Source organism: Lycorma delicatula, chromosome 5, assembly GCF_047948215.1.
Source record: "Lycorma delicatula isolate Av1 chromosome 5, ASM4794821v1, whole genome shotgun sequence".
NCBI lineage: Eukaryota > Metazoa > Arthropoda > Insecta > Hemiptera > Fulgoridae > Lycorma > Lycorma delicatula.
The window spans coordinates 143,717,845-143,738,345 of record NC_134459.1 but is presented as its reverse complement, the minus strand read 5'-3'; the positions used below and the strand labels follow the sequence as shown (position 1 = coordinate 143,738,345).

At 26.3% G+C, this 20,501-nt stretch overlaps 1 protein-coding gene across 3 annotated transcripts in view; it reads left to right on the top strand.

Moving 5' to 3' along the window:
* Positions 1-17,934, top strand: part of LOC142325451 (heat shock 70 kDa protein 12A-like) — an 88,268-nt gene extending 70,334 nt beyond the window's left edge. For all 3 annotated transcript variants that reach the window (XM_075367228.1, XM_075367227.1, XM_075367229.1), the window contains exons 8-15: positions 4,283-4,427; positions 6,188-6,313; positions 7,877-8,088; positions 9,618-9,740; positions 12,049-12,192; positions 12,517-12,649; positions 15,844-16,019; positions 17,657-17,934. In XM_075367228.1, coding sequence (XP_075223343.1) covers positions 4,283-4,427; positions 6,188-6,313; positions 7,877-8,088; positions 9,618-9,740; positions 12,049-12,192; positions 12,517-12,649; positions 15,844-16,019; positions 17,657-17,842 — 1,245 coding nt within the window. In that variant the 3' untranslated portion in view covers positions 17,843-17,934. The remainder of the gene's footprint in view (positions 1-4,282; positions 4,428-6,187; positions 6,314-7,876; positions 8,089-9,617; positions 9,741-12,048; positions 12,193-12,516; positions 12,650-15,843; positions 16,020-17,656) is intronic.
* The last annotated feature ends 2,567 nt before the right edge of the window (positions 17,935-20,501 follow it).

Here is a 20,501-nt window from a genome sequence, read left to right as displayed (position 1 = left end):
ATAGCAAAGATGAAAATTTGACTTATAAAATATTCAAAAAAGGAAAACATGAAAAGAATGACAATAATAATGAAGAAAATTATGAAAAAAGTAGTGATGAAGTAATGACTAAAAATGGCAAAAGCATTAAGAAGATTACGTAACCAGCGGCATAGAGAAAGGCATGACAGAACATTCTCAAAAAAAATGAATATTCTAATGAATTAACAAGATTGCATGTTCAGCAATATAGAGAAAGGCAAAAGAGCAATTCTTCACAATCAGAAATGTCTGAAAAAAAATACTAAAAAGAATTAACAAAATTACATATATGAAAACATAGAGATAAAAAAATTCTGACACAACACACCTAAAGAAGTTTTCACTTCAAAAATAAATTTAGTTAATTCTGAAATAAATTAACTGAATTTTATTTTTCTTGGTTTTCTTCCTGTTATGATTAAAATTAAATATTTCATTGTTACTCTTTCTCTTGACATTCTTTGTAAATGCCCAAACTAACATTTTCTACCTTATTCAATTCTCTCCCAATTCTTTACATCCTACATGTTCTCTTTTAAGAACATTTCCTACTCAACCCTTTCACATCATTCTAACCATGTTCCTTAAAAACGTTATCTCAGTTGTTTGTAATTTACTTCCTTCTCTTCTTGTACCAAACCATGACTCTGAACTACATGATGAATGAATGGTTTTAATCCTATGGATCGGGAACCTAGCTCCGGGCAGTAGAGCATGTCCCTTTGTTGCAGATAGGGGAATAGTCATTAGCAAAGCACAGGACAAATAGTAATTAGCAGGACAAATAGTTGCAAGCAACAGGATAACCAGTTAGGGAGCAATGGTATCAAAGAATTGTGAGATTTCAGCTGGCACCAAAGTACTTAGAGACTGTGCCTAGGGGGAGAGTACAACCACCTCTTGAACAATAAACTCATTTGTTTGTGTTTTACTTTCCTGGCTACAACAATATATTCCGCTTTAGCAGTTACAGGTGCAACGGAAAAGTACACAGATCAGTCAAAAAAAAAACTAAATAACTGGTCTTTTTTTTAAGTTTTGTGCCTTAAGGAAACATTTAAAAAACTCAAAACCTATACATGTGTATATAAGTGTAAAAAATACGTGTATTTTTTACACATATAGTTGCAAGCAACTATATGTAAAAAATACTACTAATGTAAAAAATACGTGTATTTTTTACACATATATACACACATATTTTACCTGAGCTTGCTTAATAAAGGATTTTATGTTTTCTTCATTAATAGACCTTCAAATCACAATGAAAACTATTGGACCATCCCACTCCAACAGTCTGTGGTAATAACATTTTTTTTTAGTTTTAAAAAATTTGTTTAAATTTAAATTCATCTCACAAATTACCCTTTTATTTAAAATGTAAAGATCTTAATTTTTTGATAGTTCCTTAGTGGATTTCTTGAAAAAAAATTAGCCAAAATGTTTCCCCCTTCCTAGAAAATTACAGCTTTGTTTATTTAGAATTATGCCTGTATCTTCATATTTTAAAAAAAATTTAAAAAGTTCTTTTCTTAAATCTATTTTTCCCTTTTAGGAATTATTTGCTTAAAATTTAATTTTACCTGAATGCTTTCCCTTGAGTATGGGAGTCCCAAAATGAAATAATCCTTTTCCCAATCTCAAATTTCTAATGCTCAAGATGTATTTTCATTTAACAATGCAATCACTAAAATAACTTAACAACCCTTGCCCTGATAAGGAATTCCCAAATTTAAAAAAATTAAGTTTTTTTTTAATTTCAACTTTAAATTATTTAAAATCAGTTTTAGCAAATACTTTAATTATTAAAAAAAACCTGATGCATAATCTCCCCATAACATTCAAAAAGTCGAAAATATATTTTTCAAAACTGTGTTGCTATCATTAACATCAATCAATACAAACATTTGTAATGCATATGCTTTTTTTAATGTCAGTGAAGAAGTAACTGAAGTTGGCTAACTGAACATTTTTGAATTATGTTATTATAAAAATACAAATAGAACTTAATTAACTGAAAAAATGAATTACATAATTTGACCGGGTGTAGCTGGGATAATTATGCAATTCACTGCCATCATTTTTTTCTTTATATTAGAAGCTTCTTTTTACATGCTAATAAAGTCTATAATACTCCTAGAGTAATAACCTCATCAGTATTACAATATAACAATTTTTTTTTCATTTATAAAAAACTGTTCACTTTTAAGAGTGGATTTCTCTTAAAGTTTAAGCCCATTTTGTTATAAAGATAATTAAATACAACATGGAAAAGCAATTTGAATACTTAAAAGAGTAATTTTAAAAGTTAAGTTTAATAAATTACTTCCATAAAATCAAAACTAAAATTACAATTGTTTCATGAGGTTTTCTAAAAGTCATACAATCATATGTTACATTCATACTCAAATTATCTGACAGATTAATAAATTATGTGTCAGGACAATCATGGTTATATCATACATTCATTTACAACAAATGCAAGACATGGGTTTTCTTCATATAAAAAAATATGAAAAAAATCTTTGTAGGAAAAAAATATTCATTACTGGAAATTCAGATGACAATAACAGTATTCTATATTCAGTCAAATAGATTAAATTTATATCATTGAAATAAATCATATTTTGCAGGTCTAGTAAAAAAGTAAATATATAATTAATATGCATTATGTAATTAACAATATATAAAAAGCAATATTTAATGAGAGTTTTTTATTTTAAAATTAGCAAAATTTTAATATATCTCATTCTTTAACCTTTGTCCAGTAAACATACAGTCACCAAAGTCCTTGCAATAACCTATCCAATATTATTATTTAAAATTGTAATTAACCATAAATTCATTCCCTTTCTATAAAAAAAATTATGAAATCATTCTACATATTTTAACTTTGATTTATCCTTCAAAGAATACATTCGTTAATTATTATACTAATTGCAATAAGTACTAATTTATACTACAAAATACCAGACAGTATAATAAGAAATAATAATAAAATATTAATTAAATTAAAATTCAGTAATCTTAGCAAAATGTATTTCATGATTAGTTTAAAATTCATGAACTTGATTACCTTTCAATGACAACTTACAATGAACAGTCAGTGTGTCTGTACTTGTCAGCATACTACTTTATGAAAACAATGAAAAACAAAAAAAAAATTACTATTATATATATATATATTTTTTAAATTAACATAATTTCAAGCTAGAAATCATTTATTTAATAAAAATAATAGTCAAAATAAAAATTACTAAGAATTTGTAACTAGTAGTTCTGTGAATATTACACTGCATTTATTCTAAATTCAATTTATCAAATAAGCTCAACATCAAAACTGAAATAAAATATAAATTAAAAAAAAAGGTTCAGCGTAGAACATCATGTCATAATTGATGGTGGAAGGTAGTGCCAAAAATATTAATACTTAATTGGCTAGTGCTAAAAATAAACATACTATATTATCAACATCATAAACAGTATTACTTCCATGTACACCAGACATCACTGACTGATGAACATTAAGGAAGTACTTACACTATATTACATCCTGTGCTTTCATATTAAAAAAAAAATGTTTTGAAAACCACATGTCAGTAAGGAAAACTAAAAAAAGAAAATCATAAAACGACATACAGTCTAAGGCAAAATGTTTGTTCAAAGAACTGAAGAAAACATATCCTGACCATTTTAATAACCAAACATAATTAATTACTAAAGCTTATTCAACTGCAGTAACTAATTTAATGCATGAGGAGTGCTATGTTCCTTTTAAATTTTGCTTCATTTACCGTGAAAAACAACACCAGAATATTAATATCTGTCTCTTTAAAAGCATTTAAAAATGTACTCATTACAATTTAAAATTATTAAATGATTTACTTTTAAATACAAGTGCTTTTATATTTAATAATTTTAAAGTTTCAAATTTTATATTTAATAACACTAAGGAACAAAAAATAATTTTTTTGTCTCAGACAAAACACTTGGGTGATGGAGAAATTCTGAATACATATTTAAAAACAGGATAAAAAACTGCATTAAGTACACCTACTGGTACTTGTGAGACAAAAATCATGTTAATCAATGAAAGTTTTATTTCATCATGCTATTCAATGCAATTATTAATTATGCAGTTAAGCTTATTATTGGGTATAATCTTTGTAGTACTTGGAATATGAATTCCTTTTAAACTGATTTTTTATAAATTAATATAATTAGTTCAAATTTGTAATACTACAAGTTTTTTTTTCTGCAGGCAGGTTTGTTTTCTCCTAATCATCCAGAAAGATTGCTAATTGCATTAGAACCAGAAGCAGCAGCCATCTGGTGTCGCAGTTTACGAACTTCTCAAACAGAAGACAACAGTTCTAATTGTGATAAATGTACAGAAGACCAAAATGGTATGTATATCTGTAGCAGATATCTGTATCTAAGCACGTAAATTTTCTATAATTAAAATTATTATTATCAGCAAGTGTTATGACTACATAAATAAATTCAACATAAATGAACAATGTTTAAAATTCTAAGAAAAGAAAAAACAGAATTAAAATATAATATTGAATTCTTAGTTAAATACTGATAAAAATATTACTAATGTAGAAATTGCATCAGAATTCATAACAATTAAGTCAGTTGTGGTTGTGTACAGTTATGTAAACAATAAATGGAACAAATTCCCAAAGTTGCCTGCAAAATGAATCATCATCTGATGCGTTGTACTTGAAAAAATTTCACAGTTCTAAACAATTTAATGATCTAATAATGTCATAAGAAGATTAAAATTTATTTTAAATTATCAGTAATTAAAAAAACAGTTCATTTTCCTTTTAAATACGTCCAGGTGACACTGTACACTGCATGAAACCCTCCAGTATTTCTTTCCGGGTGATAAAGTCCATGACAGATAATTAATCATTCCTGTGTTTTGCCTTCACCCATCATCAAGTCATTCTAAACACATATTTTTTTTAAAAATGGGTACATACATAATGATGTAATCTTCAACATTGTTTTTTTCTTTTTCAATATGCAGCCTCTAGAGTAAGGCCTTATAATATTTAAAATATAATATATTATCTTGACTTCAATAGACAAAAAAAATCTATTAATTAGAATATTGATATGATTTCCCAGTAGACAGATAAGACTATCTCTATAACTAGCTAACTGAAAGTGTTTTTCTTTTTTGTTTATCAGTTAAATATACTGATAGACAATAAGAATAATTAAATTCTTATCTATTTTTTTTAATCCTAAAAATGAAATCAGTACCAGTAGGACAACCTGGTGGACTAAGAGTATGTAATTCAGATTTTCCTCTTTCTTACAGTACATGTATAAAAATAGAATAAATTAGTTTTGTTACATATGTCAACCTTCTTCCTAATGTATAGAGGCAATGAATGAATGAGCTGTTTCACCCCAGAAAAGAGTAAAATTGATTTTTTGCTTTATGCTATTTATCTCAATCCTTCTTATGTCATATATTGTGAATAAGTAGCATTACTCTGAGTTTTATTATTACTAAGAGTTTAATTCTCTGACTGTAACGATCTTCATTATAGTCTTTGCACTTGACTAAATGTGATGTTTAGAAATACAAAAATTTTATTATAATTTTTTTGTATGTTATTTTGTTTTTAAATACTCTAAAAACTTATGTGTAATTTAATATATTATCTCAATATTTCATTACTTTGGAATAAATAGTAAAAATTTAACTTCAAATAAATGAAATTACAATTCAAATATTCCCAGGTGCACTGCCAATAACTGCAGGATACAAATGTTAATAATTTCATTGTCACTTCAAAGAGATATATTATTACAGAAATAGAGATATATTATTACAGAAAGCTACCAGATGTTACATCACAGATTATATCACTTTTTGTAAGAGCAGAGAAAAAATCAAACAGAATTAGGATCCAAAAAATTAAACTACCTTTCAAACAGCAACCTGAGAAAGTACTTTATCAGATGGTTACAACTTAATTTTATCATTTCTTAATATTTTGTACTTTTATTAATTAATTTTTGAAATGAAATATGCCTTAGAGTAGTTATATGTTTTAAAGCTTAAATAAATAAACAGTTATAAATTTATTACAGCAGTTCCTAATAACAGATATAATTACATAATATTTTTTCTTTTAAGGGTTATGCTACATGGTAGTGGATTGTGGTGGAGGAACAGTTGATATTACAGTTCACAGACTGACTCAGCCAGATGGTTCCTTGCAAGAACTTCATAAAGCAACTGGAGGATCCTGCGGATCTCTTGGTAAAATGATTAAAATATTTCAATTAAAATGTAAGATCACAAACCAATAGATTATAACTCATTTAAAAGTATAAATTCTAATATATACTTTTAAGAATTTTACTTTTAAATTACTTTAAAATTATACTTTTAAATTGACTTTTAAGGATTTGACTTTTAAAGTTTCACTTTTTTCATGCTGATCAGCAAATTTATTCTCATACTAAATAATCCAAAATTAAATTAGCTACCAATATATCTAGAGCAGATAAAGTAAAGCAGGTTCATTCCCCTACAGAAATACAATGAAAGATATCAAACAAACCAGGAAAACAATTTATTTTAGGTAAATCAATGAAATTTTTCTTTTAGAAGAAACTAAAATGGTTTACAATTCTCATTTCACAGAAGCAAATACACAAAGTTAATAAATTTTTAATTAAGTATCCACAAAGCAAAATTAATAACCAAATTATTTAATAGTAGCAATAGACATAAGTCCATATACATGGCTTTGTTTTACACCGCTTATACACAAAATCTATATTACTAAATATGTCTTTATAAAACTAAAAATTAATCATTCATTTAATTTTATCATTAAAAATTAATTCAAAATTATCATTAATCACATGCCCTGCAATAAGGATTTGACTGAAAGATTTATAGTTTAACTGGATATTCCACATGTTACATAATTCTCAAAATAAGTATTTTCCGTAGAGAATCTTGAGCCAGACCTTGAATGGCCTTTTGGTAACTGCAGGATAAGGAATTTGTTGGTGCCATATATTTCAGATGATCAATAAAAAATTACTAATGTATTGGGTAGAGGAGAACAAATAGAAGGACTCTTTTGGATGGATTTTGAGCTAAGCAAAATTTTTTTGCCTAGCTTCATAGTCCCTCTATGGATAGAACATATTTTCACTTTTTCTTATTCTACTTCCTTCTTCCCTAGAATGTTCTGTAGGTTTTGACTAGATTGTGATAAAATTCATGCTAAGCACAGGTGGGGATCTGTAAAGTTATAACTATTTTCCTATTTCTGAGATCCAATTTTACAGAAGGAAGTTTTGGCTATGGATCTGTTCAAAGACTATTTTTCCTATCCAGTGGCTGTACAAAATGTTCTACTGGAGCTGATGTACTTTACTGATACATCACTTCCCTATATATATATAAAACCTACAGAAAATAGAGGAATCTTCTAAGGAATTGTTTTAGGAAAAGAATGAACTAAGTATGTTATTTCTCAAGAAGAAATTACTAATGTTATGATAATAATTACTGAAACTAGGAAGTTATTCAGGAAAAAGCATGAGGAAGCAACAGTGGTTAAATCATGATTGATTATTCAAATAAGAAAAAGAATAGTTTACATTAAAGGCATGGAATGATAGAGATTTCTAAACTGATTCTCCCAAAGATATATTACTGATGATGGTAACAGTACATATAAATTATATTAAAAGTTGAAAAGAAGTTAAATACCCTTAGAAATTAGAATTTAAAAACTTTAAAAATATACTTAGTTTAAGAGATCAATTTTAAATATTTGATAAATTATTTATCTTTTTTCAGGTGTAGATGAGGAATTTGAAAGATTATTAGGAGGTATATTTGGATTTGGATTCATGTCACGGTTAAAAGTTGAGCGCCCTGCTGCTTATACAGAATTAATGTTAAGTTTTGAGTCTCGTAAAAGAACAGCCTCTCCTCAAAGACACTCTTCATTAAATATATCTCCACCATATGCCTTTATTGATCACTTCCGTAAAGTAACAGGCAAGGAGGTAAAAATTAAGTTTTATAAATTAGGTACAATATTCTATTGTCTATTTTATACAATAAGTTATAAAGCTAAGATTTTTTAAAATATTCATAATAATAATTTTGAATTTATAAATAAAAATAATAATAATAAAGTGAACATTAATCTGTTACACAGTATTTAATAAACATATAAGATGTTTATGTTAGGTTTAAATCTGACCTATAGATTTTTTCTGATGGATTTTTTGCAGTGTAAACAAATCTTCAGTCACTAAGACAACCGAAATGCATGAGCATTTTAAATTCACAATTTAGATCAAGAAAAATTGGAATAGTCACCACTGAGTACAGTCAAAACAAATTTCTGGGTAGATTTATAATATTAAGTTTTTCATATGCAAGTATGTTTCCTAGGATTTAGGACTTTTAGCTAATTAAATAAAAAAACTTATAACTAACAAACAAAGATACCTTAATTTCTGTTCAGAAAATAAATCGGTGGCAAAAATTTAGAGCTGAAGAACATTTTATATTTCATTGCATGCACTTTTTTATACTTCTAATACCTACTTTCAGAGTTTCTTCTGGGATTAGATAAGTGAAACATTATGGCACTTTTATGACCAGACCCCCATTCTGGCACCAACCTACTAGAAAGAAATGATGTAAAAATTTAAAGCATCCAAATACATGCCTTGCTGAACTGGAATTCAAATCAGAATCTTGAGATGAAAACTGAAGAAACTATGACTGTCATGGATTTTGACATGAAACATGCAGTTAAAAGTAACAAAAGATTCATTACAAAGTTTTAAATTTATTTTAATTTAAAAATATAACTCACTTTCTAAACACACTGATATATACTGCCAGAAGAGTTCTTTTTTCAGAACTATTATACAACTCTTTATCAAAGGTGTTGTGGATAGTTATCATTGATGAAGCAATTGTATAATGGAAAGATATTTTTTTAATTTATTTAAAATAATAATAGCACTTAGATTACTAAATATTACACAAGTCATTTTTAAATTAATAGAACCTTATCCTCCAGACACTTCCAGAGGCAAATTACATTCTGGACCCAAAATGAGAAGCAATTTTTTTCATTACTTTTATAAAAGTTTTGCTTTATTTTTTCAATATTTTTAAACAATTCTCTTTAATTTTTTTTTGTCAGGTATCACTTCACTATAAATCAGTTTTTCCCACAGAGTAAGGAAAGCCTCTAAAAAAAATCAAAATCTTATATTCAAAATTCAGGAATTTTCATGTTAAATCTTACTTTGGTAATCATGACCAGACCGGCATAGCCAATAGTCATGCAATACTTTGCTAGCTTTTTAAAAACATTTTTACTTAATATAAAGCATTCCTATTTTATTGATCTTTAAATAATATTTGTATGGATGCATGTATAAGGTCAAAGATTGTTCATGTTTTCATCATATATTAAAAACAAGCAATGAAATATAAACACAGCAAGCCAACTTATCTGTTTAATAAACAGAAAAAGACTTAAAATCACTATAAAATATACTATTTTCAGGTAGAATCTGTGATAGAAGCTTATGGTAGACCAGAAGTGGAATGGTCTTCACAAGGATGTATACGTCTTCATCCATCTTTAATGGCTGAATTATTTAGGCCGACAGTGGAAAGAATAATTCAGGTAAAATAAAATATGAAATGAATGTCAACTAATTACAAGCTTTTCAATAATAAATACATCATATTTAACTAAATATATTATTTACTGTATGCTCATCTAATAACTACAAATATATTAATAAGCATTTTACAAAATACATTTAATCAGCTGATCTTATCCAAATTTCACTTAAAAAATCCATGTTATTCAAAATTATCAATAACATTTAACAGCATAATCTGTTATAAAAACCCTTACTTCAAATCATTTCTTGGAAAACGCACAGAGCACCACCATTTTCTTGTCATAAAGGAAAATTAATTTATATTAATCAGAAATAAAAAATGCAAAATGAGCTTTACAGACATCTTATCTATTTTAGTCATTATCCATCCAAGAATTGACTGGCAAAGAATTTTTTAAAAACCTGAAAATACAGTTGTAGGACTTTCTCATCATGCAGCTAAAGCCTTATTCCAAGGTAAGTCCTACAAATGTGGGTTGTTTCTGTTTCATGGCTTACTCACACATACACACACAACTTAATTAAAAATATTTAAAAGTTTATTTAAATATAATATTTTTTCGTTTATTTAATTCAATGATTCTAATTAAAGTGCATGCTCATAATGTATTTAATTCATGCGCGTGTGCCAGTACTAGCGCAGACAGTTTTTAACAAAACTAATGTAATTTTACCACTTGAATAGAACAAATTTTGCTTGAACTGTCGGCAGACTGATGTAGCTGTGGGACTTAATGCACCAGATACTGAGTCAATTGGGCGATCAAGACGAGATCCAGCCAGATCGAGTTACTTTTTTTCACTTTAAATATTATTCACCTATTTAATTCTGTCATTCACCTGTGACTTCACAACATAGCAGATGACTGCAACAGCATTTTTGGGATGGGTTGTAATTTTGAAAAGTTTTTTTTGAAAATATTGTAATTTTTTAATTGTTAACAAATATGCCTAACAAAAATATGACATTAATTAGATGAAATCTTGAGTACTGAGGATGACCATGTTCTACAGCCTCACCCCCTTGACCTTTTAAGTTGAAAATGTAATGGCATCAATGCCCCCCATATATAGAAGTAATCTGACCAAGTTTGGTCAAAATCGGTAGAGTAGTTCTGGATATATAAGGTTATTTAGAGGCCAACACCAAACACATGCACATATGAACTTTATCATCCAAAAAATTTCCATCTCGTTATTTGTGTTTTTTTTTTTGATTCCTTAGGTGCCAAAACATCAAGACCAAGTAAAAACTACATATGCCCACATAAGACCAATTACAATACTTTCCTCTCTAAAGCTATAGTGCTATCTAGACAGGAAAGTAAAAAATAGATATATTTGTATAGAAAGACATTTTTTAAAAATGCTGATTGAAGCATTCAATTCCAATTGCGGATGAGAAAATAATGATAATTGAAAACAATTTTTTTTAACAGAAATATAACCTGTATTTAAATTATTTCCCATATTAAGTAAAACTTTCTTTTACTGTGTTATTTTTTTAAAACTGTTCATTTATTATTTAAAAAGGTAGACACAGATTTCCCAGAATTTAGCCTTTTATCTCCATTATATAATAGGAGTTGTAGTATACTTGTACATAAAGATAATTTGGAAAATTTTAATTTCTACTCTAAGCTGAATTACACTTATAATAACAATATTATCTAACACTAGGTTGTTTTGTTTATTTTTAATAATTGATGTATTACAGAAACATTGTTCAGTAAGATGGCAAGCTTAAAATAAGTGAGCTTAGTTTTAACATATAGGCATTACATTTTATCATAAGGCACTATAGGAGTGTGTGTAGTTGATATCAACCAAACCTATGTATTTTTAAACTGTACCTAAGAAAACCAACAACAAATTCTAAACATTAATTGTTATTAAATTTTACTGTTATTTAATATTAAAAATACACATTTTATCATTGGTAGTAATTCTTTTAAAAAGATTTTGAATACTTTCACATAGATAAAAGATATTTTTCAAAGATATTGTGCTTTTCGCCACATAAATCGTAATACTCTACAATCTTTTAAATTTTTCTTTACAATCATGATATTTATAGAATTATATTTGTTTAATTAGATTAAATATTTAAAAGTACCATGAAATAAATGATAACATTTATATAACAACAGAGTAATCCTCTGCATGATGTTTTAATATATAATTAATTAGCATTAAACCAGTGCAATTTAAGCTCATCTTTGTGAAGAAATTAAATTCTGTACTAATAATTAAACAATATTAATAAAAATAAGATTTTTTATAGCATTTTAAAATCTGTTACAGCACATTGAGACAGTACTTTCAAATCCGAGAGTTTCTGGGATTATAACACATTTATATTTAGTCGGTGGTTTTGCAGAATCACAAATTCTACAGCAATCAATAAGGCAAAACTTTTCACAGAGACTTAAAGTTATTGTACCACAGGCAAGTCATTAAATCATTTATACTTCAATCATTAATATAACTATAAAGTTAGCAATTTGAGCGACTTTTAAAGGTATTATTTAATACTCAGAAATACTATCTACTTATTACATAGTTTTATTTATTATTTATAGATATATAAATGATATGTTTCACACATGCATTATAATTTGAATTTATTTTAATTACTTATTTTGTTGCAATGGACTTTATGTAAATTAGGAAAAAAATGTTTAAATACTATAATATGAACAATTTGTAAAATATAAGTCTACACAATTTGTAAAATTTATAATACCTTAGTAAATTTTATTATTTTTACAGGGTGTTGCTTTAAGTGTACTTAGAGGAGCCGTTTTATTTGGACTGAACCCAAAAGTAGTTTCTGTGAGACAAGCTCGTCATACATATGGTATTGGAGTTTTAAGAAAGTTTCAAGATGGTGTTCATCCTGTTGGTGAGGGAAAAATATATTATTTTATGATTTTTCTTTAAGTCTTAGACTTTTGTCAAATTAATATGTCTAATAAAAATACAACAATGAAATTAAATTTGAATATGAAATAACAAACATGGTAAAAAAATAATAAAATTGAGTTATGTATAAATTGAGTTACATTACACACTCCTTGTGTAATGTTTTACCTTGAGTAAAAAAATCAGACAGGAAAAGTGATTGTAATCTAACTTATACAGTACAATCAAAACAAAGAAATATTCATAGTCCACAAACACAATGGAATGATAGGTTTATTAAAAAATGTAACAATACTGACCAAGGATGACAGTGACTTTAAAGGCGTGTTTTAGTTAGTATCTAGTGTGCATTGTAGTTATATAAATGTGATTGTATATTATTAATTAAGTCTTTCATTGCATCTGTTTTGTTTTATATTATGTGTAGTTTTTAACATGATTTTTTGTAACAAATAATTTATTTTGTTAAATTTAATTAATTTTTAATATAAGTAAAATTGAAATAAATTAATTTTTTTGGCAATTTAATTTACTTTATATGATTTGTTCAATAGCCCATACATGAGGAGTAAGTTTATTCAATCCATATAAAGAATTTTACAAAGTTTAATTAGTAGCTTTATAAATTTCAATTGAGTGTATCTCTGGGATGAAACAAGATAATGCAATAACAACATGAATTCAAAAATTTCAATTTCCTGCAAATCAGTTTATAAATAGAATAAAAAATAATTATTATAATCAAAATGACCAATATAATGAGGACTATTTGAATTACAAAAATTCTGATATGCTCACATTTAAAATTAAATTATATCTTGTTAATTTTCAGAACACTAATATTTTTAATGCACTTTGTTATAATGAAGAGCTTATCAACATCATATCAAACACTTCCCACGTCAACTACAAGCCAAGATAAATAGATGCATTCCAGACTTTTGTCCAACCTTTATACTTGTATATTTATACATATTTTGCAATAATGAGGTACAGGGTTTAATAATACTGAAAAATCTACAGTGACTTAATAGCTACAGATTTGTTTTTTTAATTTACCAACACCAAATATTATCAGTAATGATGTGCGTTTCAAGAGAAACATATACATATTTGTAAAGTAAACATAGTTTTACTATGTAAACATACTATTAAACTAATTAATATTAAACATAAATAAACTGTTACCAAGAAAAGATTCAGTGAGATTATATCGATTCTTGATCATTTCATACTACTAATTTCATATTACTAATTTCTTGGATCCTGCTGTGTGTACGTATTTTGGACTCTATAGAGAAAAAATAATTTCACAGTTATAAATATTTCCATTACATTTATAGTTTAAAACAGCATTTTGAAGGCTTTTACAGTAAAATTTCTGGTTAAAATGGAGATCTGTTAGCTGTTGATTATTTAGTCAACTTTTAGTTTTCATCAACAATAAAAAATACCTCACCTGCTTTTTCAGTTAGTATGCTATACTGTACAACAGCTGTCTTAATATTCTCTCAGAATAGATCAAACTGGTTATCTACAACAATTAAGGAGTTAAACAAACTCTAATTAACTGGATTCTCATCTAGCAATACATATTTGAAAACTTGGACTGAGAGAACCAATTAAAGTAACTTAAATGTGTTTGAACCAATTTGTTAGAACATCTCAAAACAACTGAAAAAATATTTGGTAGGAATAATTGCAGCCAGCCACCTAACTTTTGGATTAAACTGGTTTCTTCCTAGACATACTATATTGTTCTACTCATCTTTTTATTTCTTCATACAAAATACAGTAAGCAGATTCTGAACATCGAAGCAGTTGCGCTTAGTATGTGATCACTATTTTTCTTCACCAATGAATTGATTGTGTAAATATTATCTCCTATTTTTTTTTTCTTATATCACTAACTAAATCATATAAAAATAATTAAATAATTTTTTTTATAAAACTGTTCATTATAATGCTAATAGTATAAATAAATATTTTAGAGGTTTAAAACTAGCTTTTGCAATAAAAAACACTGGGGCTTAGTGGAGCAGGCTGTCTAAAGTAAGAAGTAGATAAAAGGTTGTTAATAAAGACTAAGTTATAGATGCCAAGGAAACTAAATTCTGATTTAAGAAACTTATTATCAAATATTATTTACCTATTGCATACTGTTGTTATTCATACCTACCAATTCTGAAACTGAAAGGTAAATAATTTTTTTTACATGACTTATTAACAAAGAAAATCAAAAAAATTATTTCTATTTCACTGTAAAAATTCAGACATTTGCTAGGAACAACAAAGACCTTAAATTTAACTGGATAAATAATGCAACTAGGAATGAAGATAATGACAAGCAAAAAAAATTTGGGAAGAATAACAGCAAGGATTATTGCTGAAAAAGTAAAATGAACTTAAATTTCATAAAAGGATAAATAAAAAGGTCAATAAACAATATGCTAAACATAAATAATCATTGAAAATACAAATTTTTATTTTTTTTAATAAAAAAATATTGTCCCTTAAGGAACATAAACTTGAATATTCCCCAACTGTCCATTTACCCTGATAGTTTATTTGATAATTCTACAATATTTAGAAATATAAAACCGAGTTTAGAGAGATTCAGAAGAACAGTTATATTTGCGGACAATTAAATTTGTGAAAAAAGTATAAAGTTATGTTGATATAAGATTTACATGATAAATTGTCAGAGAAAAATAGCTGAAACCTACAGAAAAGTAAAGCAATGATGAAAAAGGGAAAAATTTCCTGATCATACCATTTTGTTTTTGAATTCTAACAAATCATTGTGACTTGACAACCCAGAGATGTTACCAGCTACTGGTCACTGTAATTGTAAATAAGGAACAGAGATGCTTTTAGGCCTACATCAACAGAGCTGCATAATATATCTGGAAACTTCAAGAATAGCTAGAAATTATTTAAGGGCAATATTCATTTGAGAGGAGTAATTTATAAATTTACAAGGAGCTAATCTACCATAAGAATTTATGCGTAGAAGATAAATGAAGATACATAATAGAATCACTGAAGATAACTTCGAATAGAACATTTTTTTGATCAGTATGACTGATCAATTTACAAATTGTTTTTTATTTATTTTTTATTACTTTATTAATTTATTGATTCATAGATTTACCATCTGTTATAAATACACAGAAAAACTGGTAGTTAAAGATGGACAAGAATGGTGTGCTGATATCCTAGATCCGCTTGTTGAGATGAATCAAACAGTTCGTGTTGGTGAAATGGTAATAAGACGATACACTCCAGCAACAAATCATCAATCTGTAATTGTGTTACATATATACTGCGCCCAGTCACCCAAGGCTAGAGTAAGTATAATTTTTAATTAAAAACTTTATATAAATTAGAAAATTTATGTTACTTTTTTGTTAAATAATGCTTTAAGTTTTTACATTTTTACTACTTACATAATTTAAAATATTTTAAAAATGTTTTAATCATTGTAAATTAATATAACTGATTTAATTTAAACTTCAGTAAATCCCTGTAGTTTAAGTATTAAGTTTTTTCAGATAAATTTTGGATTTCTTTAAATGTTCCTAAATTTAACAATAACCGTGTTATCTATCAGTCAAGTACCATTCATGTTCATGTATGTCAGCTTTGTTAACATCTGGAAAATCTAATTTTTTTTATTATCTTCATTTTAAAACAAAAAGATTGGTTTAATGATTCTTGAATTTTTAACAATAAATGATTACTTATAACCATAAAATTTTAACCGCTTTACATGATGGTTCTATAAAAACTGGAACATCTCAGGGATAATCATTATAAATTGGAGGATGTGAAGTTAAAATTTCAATGAATAAATCTAGATTTTAATTAACCGGTTCCCACAGATTATCAAAGTTAAATAATTCTAGATCTAAATTTACTGCTTATTGTTAGTATTTTCATTGCCTGCTAACCATAGCAATAGATGCTATTTTCATGAAAATAAAATTTTAAAAATTGTGAAACTGAATGAAATATATGTTTACAAGTATGTATTTTACAGAAAATACTTTAGCAGATTGACTGACAGAAACAACAAAACACATAAAGATAATATTTACAACTGCAAATTTTACACATAGTACATAAAAAACAAGATTTCAACACATTCAAGAATATCATTTCATATTGCTACAGTATCTATATATTTTACAAACACTAAATTTGACAAAACTACATAATTTTAAATGAGAAAAATGACTGGATTGAATACATTATTAGATTTTCTACTTTAGAGGTTTCCGGATCTTTTCAAGATATGTGCCACTTATAATAGTATTACTGGTAACAGCACTGAAAAAGATGCTGATAATTAGCTCCAAAAAGACTTTAGAATAAAATAACTTTAGTTTCCATTAATTGAAAGCAAGTCATGTACAATTTTAAACATTTTTATTTATTAAAATAAATTTTCATATTTTCAAAATTTAGGAAATATTTTTGAAAAAATTCTACTAACTTTAACAAATTAAACCCCAGAAACTCGCCAGTCCAGGGATGATATTTGGTGTATTATCTAAAAATATGTACTCCAAAGTCACAATAAAATGTTTCACTTCCTCTTATATGATGCACTACTCTATTGAGATTATAAGGCCATCCTTTTCACCAATGAAAATAGATCTTTAACTAAAACGACAACTATCTGGAGCACAACATAGAAAAAATATGGTGTTTCTAAATTAGTTCACAAAAAATCAAGTTATCCTTACTAGTGATGAATTTTTTTGATTATAAATTTAGTAAATAAATGATAAACTGATAGTAATAAACTATGATGATAGTAATTTAATAATAAACTGATAAAACACATTCTCTTCGGAACAACACATCATACCTTCTTGCATACATTATTATAAAACTGAATCATTAATTATCTCATTTGGTATAATTTTCTTCTATGTAAATATGAAACGTTTTTAAAATGTAATTTTTTTATTATTTGCAGTTTGTGACTGACCATGGTGTGCATAGAATAGGAACATTAAAACTAGATCTCAATCCAACAAATGTTTCAAAGGAACCACGAGAAATAATAGCACGATTAACTTTTGGAGGTACTGAAGTTACAGCTAGTGCCTTTGATACAGCTTCACAGCAATATGTTGATACAGATTTATCATTTTTAACATAAGTTTATTTTTTGTTCCTTATTTGTATTTAACAAAGTAATCTTGCCATAATGTATAATATTTTTTAATTAAAAAATAAGACTTTTTTATTGTTCTTTATTATTTATTCTTTCATTGAATCCTACTCTAGTAGAACAATAACAAAAATAAAATCTTCTTAGTTACTTTTAAAAAAATTAATTCCAAAAAAATTACTTTTTAAAAAATTTTCTATTTATGTATGACTAAAAAGAAAAGCATCGGACGTGCTCAAATTATAAAGTGAGCACTTTATATGAGAGTTTGCCCCATGCATTTCATTTTAGTCATGCATAAATAGAAAATTTTTTTAAAAGTAATTTTTTGGAATTAATTTTTTTTAAAGTAATTTTCCTGAAAACAAAATTATTTTACAAACTGGTTTATTTGTTTTTGTTACTTATGTATTTATTTTTTTAAGAACACATTTAAATACTTTTTTTTTTTTTAAATGAAAATGAACCTCCAAAGTGCAGTTTATTATTTTTTTTGCATATTTGCTCTTTGTTCAAAAAGTCCTGGTTTAAATCATATATACAATCTATCAAAGTAGCAGGAATGATTGGGTGTAATTCTATAGTAACTAAAAAGGAAATATATTTATTTATTATGCAGATGAGGACAATAAAAATCCTACAATAATGTTAACATAAAAGCACATTCTCCTATCTGTATTTCAGTAACTTCAAAAATGTCTAAAAATAATTATATACTCGTGTATATATATATATACACTTTATATATTTTCAATGAAGATTTTATCATCACAAACAATGAATAAAGTTGAAAGTTAAAATGATTAATTTTAAATTAAATTTAAATAAATGAGATTTAATAGATTTCACTCACATCAGTACTGATGAGTACAAATTTAATCGTGTTTTTACACTGTGTATATGTTCATAATTTTAACACAACTTTTAAATTTGCTGAATGCTAAGAATTTTGAAACAAACTAAATGAAATCATTAAAAAAATTTATAAGACAGTATTCTTACAAGAAAAATGTGGGAAGAGATATGCTTATGAGAAATTGTTTTCTATGTTTAACACTGAATTTCTTAACACAGATAATCGCTTAATGATATATTGTTACTGCTAATAATAATCAAACATTTATGCTACTCTCCACAAATTCTGATCAGAATAGACTTTCACTTATATGCTCCTTGATACATAAGAAATTTTAGAATTTTTTAATCCAAATATTATTCACCTAATGTGGGTAAGTATTCACCAATAAATAGGATGCAATGAACCAATTGCCATTAACATACAAACTATATATATATATATATATATATATATATATATATTATATGCATCATATTATTATATGCATCATATTATTATATGCATCATATTATTATTATATATTATTATATTATATTATATTATATGCATCAACTAATATATATATATATATATATATATATATATATATATATATATTTAATTCTTCTGCTGATTTTTTCAAAAGAAAATATTAGTTACTGAAATATAATTTTTTTTTCAACTAGTACCCCAATGTACAAAGAGTTAGAACCCATCACATGCATAAGGGGAGACTAGGATTCTTTTGACACATCATGAGGATGCAAAATTCAAAACTTCTGAAACAGCTGCTACAGTACAATCTTGACTCGAAAAACACCTAGACAAGATGCAAATAAGAGAGGGATCTGAAAGAAATTGGCCTTACATCAGATGACACTGCAGACAAGATAAAATTAAACGAAAACATCAAGGACAAAAACACTTGCTTCACACTCACAAGAAAAAAACTCACAACATGAACATTTTCCACACCAGAAAGGTCATGGAGTTCAGATTATATTGAAAAAGTACTGGGAGGACTGCAAGACCTGAACAGTCCCTTCAAAGAGACTTGGATAATGGACTGACTAAAGTGATCCTGCCCTCATAAAAGATGAGAAAAAGTATATATATATAATAAGACTAAATTAATTAAAATCTTATAAGAAATCTACAGCAAGAAGCATCAATTTGTTCTGGTCCATTAATACCACTCTAGAGAAGAAAAAAAATGATTAACTAAGGTGGATGAAACATCAATTGCTATTACAGAAGTAGCGGAACAGAAACAAATGAAATGTCAAGGTTAATTACCAAGAGTAACTAAAAACACAAAATTATTAATTAAAAAATGTTATGCATGCTATTAATTAATTGCATCTATTTTAATACATCCCCATTAAATTGTTTAAAAACCATAATCATCTTAGTAACAACGTGCAGTTACATGATTACTTATCAGTCCCATTTACAATGGCTGTTATAATTTTAACACTTCTATAAATCTCAACAAAAACAAAAATTTTCTTCAATTTGCACTAATATCAATTCTTTATTCTAAAACACTAATAAATATTAGAACTTCATTATAAACCTTATATAGTAAAATATATGACAATCGCCTATTTTTTCTGGTTCAAAAATAAATTTAAGAAATAATAATTAAAACTAATTACCAACAACACGCGAACATTTAATTTAATGTCAACTTCAAAAATTTAAAGAATTTGAAAAATATCATTTTTACATACTTTTTCTTTAATTTTTTTTGTTTAATTTTTATTTAAAATTTGGATTGGAAAATAAAAAAATATTTTCCATACAAAA